This window comes from Saccostrea cucullata, unplaced genomic scaffold (genome assembly GCF_032062105.1).
Source record: "Saccostrea cucullata isolate Sc308-1 unplaced genomic scaffold, CSIRO_AGI_Scuc_v1 ctg865, whole genome shotgun sequence".
Taxonomy (NCBI): Eukaryota; Metazoa; Mollusca; class Bivalvia; order Ostreida; family Ostreidae; genus Saccostrea; species Saccostrea cuccullata.
Genome location: NW_026922290.1, coordinates 188,733 through 195,797, shown reverse-complemented (window position 1 = coordinate 195,797; position 7,065 = coordinate 188,733). Strand labels below are relative to the sequence as shown.

The 7,065-nt window shown below is 34.2% G+C and overlaps 1 protein-coding gene across 1 annotated transcript; it reads left to right on the top strand.

The window, feature by feature from the left end:
- Positions 1-210: 210 nt before the first annotated feature.
- On the top strand, positions 211-2,831 carry LOC134261552 (uncharacterized; the record flags this gene model as incomplete). The annotated part of the gene is made up of 3 exons (XM_062743978.1): positions 211-509; positions 2,053-2,234; positions 2,679-2,831. Coding segments are annotated over 3 exons (634 nt in total), but the record flags the coding sequence as incomplete, so codon positions are not given.
- Between the last annotated feature and the right edge of the window lie 4,234 nt (positions 2,832-7,065).

Sequence of the window (7,065 nt, the reverse complement as noted above, 5' to 3'; positions counted from 1 at the left end):
AAATGTGTGTAATGTATAGGTTACATGCATTTTCGATCCCCTATAAATATGAATACAAATTACTGTAGATTGAAACATATTTAGGCAATTAAAAAAATCAGTATTAATAATTTTCCATACTCAAATTAAAATACGGCTTTTTGAACATTTATAATTCATAAAATGGCTTCGGATAAATAAATTTTAACTGATACTGAATAATGATTTTAGATACAGGAAATCAGCTTCATTTGAAGGAATTGCCTATGCCTATAACGACGAACACTTGGGGTCAGAATGGATGAATTTAGATAAAAATACTGAGGTAATGGATAGAAGACGCCTGAGCGAGGCATGGTACAAGAAAACCTTTCTAGAGATAAAAGGAAATTATGGGATGCAACAAAATATCGAATATATTTCATCCGACAAACTGGAAGACGTGCTTGAATCTGAAATGAATGGCCTATGGAGGACATTTTCAGTCAAATGGTCTTCATCCTTCCATACCGACAATTGCAAACACGAAGGTAAGTGCACTATTTTTTAATCAAATAAAACTAGTCTCAAAAAACTTAATTTAAATAATTTAACTACTCCCAAGGATGCAGATAAAAATTTAACATTACCATTACGTTTTCACTGCTACATGTTTGTCTATAAATATGCATTAATAGATATTATTTGTGGATGCACACATGTGGAAGATATTGATATGAAACGAGAAAAAATTATTCGTAAATAAATCAAATTGGAACACGGTATGTGCGAGACTAACAATAATTAGTATAGTGTGATTTGCGAGACTAACACTAATTAGTATCGAGTGGTGTACGAGACTAACACTAATTAGTATAGAGTGGTGTGCGAGACTAACATTTATTAATATAGAGTGGTGTGCGAGACTAACATTTATTAATATAGAGTGATCTTATAAGTTTATAGTGGTGTGTGAGGCTAACCCTAATTAGTAAACAGTGGTGTGCAAGACTAACCCTAATTAGTATCGAGTGGTGTGCGAGACTAATCCTAATTAGTATCGAGTGGTGTGCGAGACTAATCCTAATTAGTATCGATGGTGTGGTGGACTAACCCTAATTAGTATAGAGTGGTGTACGAGACTAATCCTAATTAGTATCGAGAGGTGTGCGAGACTAGTCCTAATTAGTATCGATGGTGTGCGAGACTAACCCTAATTAGTAAAGAGTGGTGTGCGAGACTAACCCTAATTAGTAAAGAGTAGTGTGCGAGACTAACCCAAATTAGTAAAGAGTTGTGTGCGAGACTAACCCTAATTAGTAAAGAATGGTGTGCGAGACTAACCTTAATTAGTAGCGTGTGGTGTGCGAGACTAACCCTAATATGTAAACAGTGGTGTGCGAGACTAACCCTAAGTTGTAAAGAGTGGTGTACGAGACTAACCCTAATTTGTAGACAGTGGTGTGCGAGACCAACCCTAATTAGTAAAGAGTGGTTTGCGAGACTAACCCTAATTTGTAGACAGTGGTGTGAAAGACCAATATTAATTCGTATCGAGTGGTATGCGAGACTAACGCTAATTAGTAGCAAGTGGTGTGCGAGGCTTACACCACTAATAAGTATAGAGTTGTGTGAGAAACTAAACCTAGTTAGTAGAGAGAGTTGTGTGTAAGTCTAGAGTGGTGAACAAGACTAACCGAATTAGTAGAGTGGTGTGCGAAACTTAAAATCCAATTTAATAGAATGATGTGCAAGATATACTTTATATAGTGCTATGGTGTACAAGACTAACCCATTTTGATAGAATGATGTGGGACCAACCCAACTTACAGCAGTGATGTGCGATACTAACCCGAATTATACTATAGGGTGTGGTCCAACTCTAAAACAAATAAGATGATTAGTGTGTGAGACTAAAGTTTATTACAACAGTTGTATGCGAGCTTACCTTTCATAGAGTAGAGAGGTTTGTGAAGCAAACTATTAATAAGCAGAGTGCATGGTAATATCTTGACACATATTTACAACCATAGTGTTGTTAGTAAGAGGGAAGTTTGATTACATTAAATGTATACGTTATATTATTTTTTGTAGAATGCTGCAAAGCAATTGTTAGAGACGGGCATATGAAAGGAACACGTTCAGTGTGCGCGGCTACGGATGTAAGAACGACAGAATCCGAAGAGCTTGGTAGCATTTCCATGGGTTGCTGGAAAATGCCAGTGAAAGGATCACTATTTTGTGCTGCTCATAAGAATGCCAAGAAACCGGAAAAGGTAATCAAGAATAAAATACATACTTTTGGAGAAAGTAAATAACGAACATATTATCACATTGAAATAAGCTTGCATGCAGTAGTGGGTAATTTAAATGAAAAAGTGACATTTTCCTTTTTATTATTAATTACAAATCATATGGAATTTAAAAATCAGAAATGAAAAAGAAGAATGGAAATCTGTTTATACATTGGTTTTTCAATTTCTGGGGAAAATATAATTCATATACATGTACACTGTTACTGTTACAATTGTACATGTAAAGTAGTTCAAAGTAAGGATATTATACTTTTAATAAATACAAAAATTTTTTGTTTGGGATATTTTTCATGTCAATTTTTGCAAGTTTCGCAAATTGTAAATGTATAATTTTAAGTATTGTGAATGAAATTAATTTACGACACTTATGTAACATGGTAATAAATACATATTAAAACTTAACAGAATGAGGCAACGGCTCGAGGTCAGACTGAAGATTATTCGGAATGTAAAACCCTTAAAGAGAAAGGCCATCTTCAAAAGTATAAAAGTGCAGGAGTGTGTGCGTCATTCTATAACTGCGGCATTATAAATGGCATAAGAGTTGTACGGTTGTGAATCTCTTACTCAGGTGTACATTTTTTTGATATGGTTGGTAAAGGTGTTTGAATGTTTCCCAAATCTTCTTGCATACGACGATGCCTGTCACTTAAAAAAATTCATTATGAATCCCATCAGAGCAGAAAAAACCGAGTATTCAATATTTTTGAAGAACTTGAGAATTGTAGTGGACACAATGCATTTTGTAAATCATGTTGATAAATGGTGCAGGAGAAATGTTAATCCATACACAGATGATTTATTTAAAAACATTAATACTGAAGCATGTGAACAAACATTTCAATTTATTGCGAAATTCAAGTTCGCAACCAAACATATGTCCTATGGTAAGTACAATTTATTCATGCTTAAAATATCAGAAATGTACAATATGGATAGACTTGTTAGAAACAGGAAAAAAGTAAAATTTCCAGTACATGTGTGAATTGAATGAGGAAATGGAGTTATTAAACATCATGAAATTTACCTAGCTATAAATGTTTTATATGACTTTAAAGCTTATTAGGTAAACTAATTTATGCGCTGCTATCACTTATTTACATGTATGTACATCTAGTACTTATGACAATATGTTTATAATTATGTATGTGAGATAATGTATTAGTCATATTATAAGCAAATGACAAGTAGGACAAATATATCTGAGTATGAAAGTATGAGTAGGTCTGTATGATAAGTTAATGTTACCAATAAATATACATTGTATTTTTGGAATATATAAGAAAATAAAATGTTCATGTATTTTCAATATCATATAAACTTTTATTACAATGCTAAGTTGACTTTGTAAAAATAATAATTTAAACGGTGTGAACGCAATATCATAAACATATTGTTTACATTACGATGTTGACGATGTAGACATACAATATTATAGAAATAATAATGATGTAGAAGATATTGCACTTAAACACTGTCTGCAATGCATTGTGAACAATGTTTACATCAATGCAGAAACAATACGAATGTCGACAATGTAAACGCGAAATACTTACAACATTAATTGCGGTATTGATATACAATGTAGAAATAATAACAATGTAGACGATGTAAACGCGATATCGCATCAACATTGTTTACATTGCGATGTCGACGATGTCGTCTTGTAGAAATAATAACAATGTAGACGATGTAGACGCGATATCGTATCAAAATTGTCAACATTGCGATGTCGACGTTGACGATGTCGTCATGTAGAAACAATAACAATGTAGACGATGTAAACACGATATCGTATCAACATTGTTTACTTTGCGATGTCGACGATGTCGTCATGTAGAAATAATAACAATGTAGACGATGTAAACGCGATATCGTATCAACATTGTCAACATTGCGATGTCGACGTTGACGACGTCTTTATGTAGAAACAATAACAATGTAGACGATGTAAACACGACATCGTATCAACATTGTCAACATTGCGATGTCGACGTTGACGATGTCGTCATGTAGAAACAATAACAATGTAGACGATGTAAACACGATATCGTATCAACATTGTTTACATTGCGATGTCTACAATATCGAATTGATTAAGTGAACTGGACATGAATGGTGTTGGCGTTCCATAGAGATGAATTATCTCATGTTTACCACTAAGAACTCTCCATAATAAATAGGCAAGCATAAACCTGTTTTTGTTTTCTCCTATTAAGAAAAATAATGCCATTTTTAAAACTACCTAAAACGTAATGACCAATAACATGAAGTGTATGCGATATTTACTACAGGTTTATAATTCGTATCAGTTTTCTCACCTGAAGCATTATCACAATGCAGATGACACTCTATATATTTCCCCACATCCAAAATTTTCCAAACAATAGTGTAACATTGATTGCACACCTGATCTTTGTGCCATTTTCGCCAGGTGTGGAATCTTCATAAACAAGGAAATTGTACTGCTTGTACTCTCCCGTGACATTACGCGGACAATACTGTACACAGAATACAAGTACATTTTGTGGCCAGCTCGCGTTCGTTGTTTATTCGCTATATATTGGCGATATTTGTGGTGCCGACGGCTAAAAGCACTACAATATTTATCTCAGTTGATTCCATACGCAAGAGCATGCACTACATTTAAGTATGAACAATTTATTAAACGAGATAAATTATTGACAAGCAAGTTGATGAAACAAGAATATCAACAGTCTGGTTTGAGTCATCATTTCGTACATTCTATGGTCGATACAATGACCTTGTCAGCAAATAAAATTTATCATTGAATGAAATGCTGACTGACAGTTTTCATACCGCGGAGAAATGACGTCCCTGTCATTTACATTTAAAATCGCAAACACAACAGTAAAAAACGCGAATATAAGGAACATCTGAATCAAGAATTGGTGATTATTCCCAACATTACCTTAAGAATGTCTTCTCTCTGGTTGTGGAACACTGGTGACTCAGCAAGAAGTTTCAAATAATTTACTTTACATAACCAGTCTTGATTTTAATTGTTACTTACTAACATATTTGTAATGATCTCACCTGAATTCAACCATGAGGGTGGTTTCTAGTTTCTGGGTGATCTTCTTACAGAGATACTGTCCGTATCATTCTGTACATCTACCGGTAATTTTGAAGACAATCCTTCGCTCCTCTCCTCTGGAGGGTGGGCGTCCCCACTGGACTGTACTTCCAGTGTTTCATCAGGATGGCTAGAGTCGTCACTCTCCACCTGTGAAACACTTTCTGCTTCCTCTGTATCATGACCATCATCAGTGTTGATGTATGGCTCCACGGTGATGATTAAGTCATCCTCGGACTGATCATCCTTCTGCTCATCAACTTGTCTAGTACTCTCAGGTGATTCATTTGTTGGTGGCTTAAATGGAGGTCTAGCTTGAATCTTTGGCTTCGGAGGGAGAGGTGGTTTTTCTTTCATCCTATTTCCTAGTGGAAGTAAGTTGTTTCTGTGAAGAGTTCTTTATCTTCCCTCACCATCTTCTCTTTGAACTACAAACACTGGGATGTCTATATTTGGCTGTGATACAATGAGGTAAACATAAGGCTCCCAGTTATCACTGATTTAGTGTCTCCCATCATGAGCTAAGATTTTTACTAAGACTCTACCTCCAATCTTTAGTCTATTGGCATGAGCTCATTTTCACAGGAAGATGGAGAATCTTTAAAAATTTATGAAGACAGTTTAGTTGCCGGTGCTCTTTAAAAAATGATGACACATTGAAACATTTTGATCCAGCTCGTAAGATTTTTATGCATTTCTATTAGTATTTTTTAAATCAAAATCAAAATAATATTACACTTTTCAAAAGTAAATTTAATAAATGATTTTTGGAATCTATTCGTTTTCTTTTCATAGGCTACATGTCTGGGAATACTCTTCTTGCCTTTTTAAGGGGGTTGATGCATGAGGAGGGTTTCTTTAAGAAGGAAATGGTTATCAGCAATGCGGTGGAGAACGTTTACTACCTTGTAAACACAAAATTTGTTGGTCCACTTGCATTTGCTGAATCCCTTCATATATACACTAATACAGGTTTTTTTTTAAAATAATATTTTACAATCACGCAATTAAACATTTTTCATAATTGTTTTAAATATTTTATGATTTAATTAAATAAAAAAAGTTTTTTTTTTATTTCTATCTGTATTTATAATTTTTATTTATTTTATTTATTAATTTACTTTTATAATGATTTGTTTATGCTATAAGAAAGCTAAGAAGGTCTCAATATTGCTACTGCTGCATCGCTTAGAGAAATCTATACTTCAATGTTAAACTGGCTAAAAGCCAACAACCAAGAAAAAGTAAAGATCCCCAATAATTCGGATGTTATATCCTTTCAACTTAGTGCAAACTTCTAATTAATCATCAATTTGCATTTTTCTACAAAACAGATTTGTCCTAGGTTTGCTCATTCTGTTGTATGGACTCAAGTAGAAATTTTGATTTCCTGTCCGGCGTACAAAGGTTGTAGCAACATTCTCTGACAAAATTTGCAGCGATGTTAGAGTCAATCTTCATAAGGTCACTGGCAACAAAATTTCAATTTTCACCGGCTACAGGGGCTTTCGTAAAGGATAATGTAGCAAGTGACCTGAGGGGCCCAAAAACAGATTATCTGGCAGTATAAACAACTTGAGATGGCAGCTACTTATTCAAATCGTTGTCGCTTGCTATTCCGAAAAACGAGTCGTTGGCCACAAAATTAAGATAATGGACTTGTATCGATATGATATTAAACTGAGATTACTACAT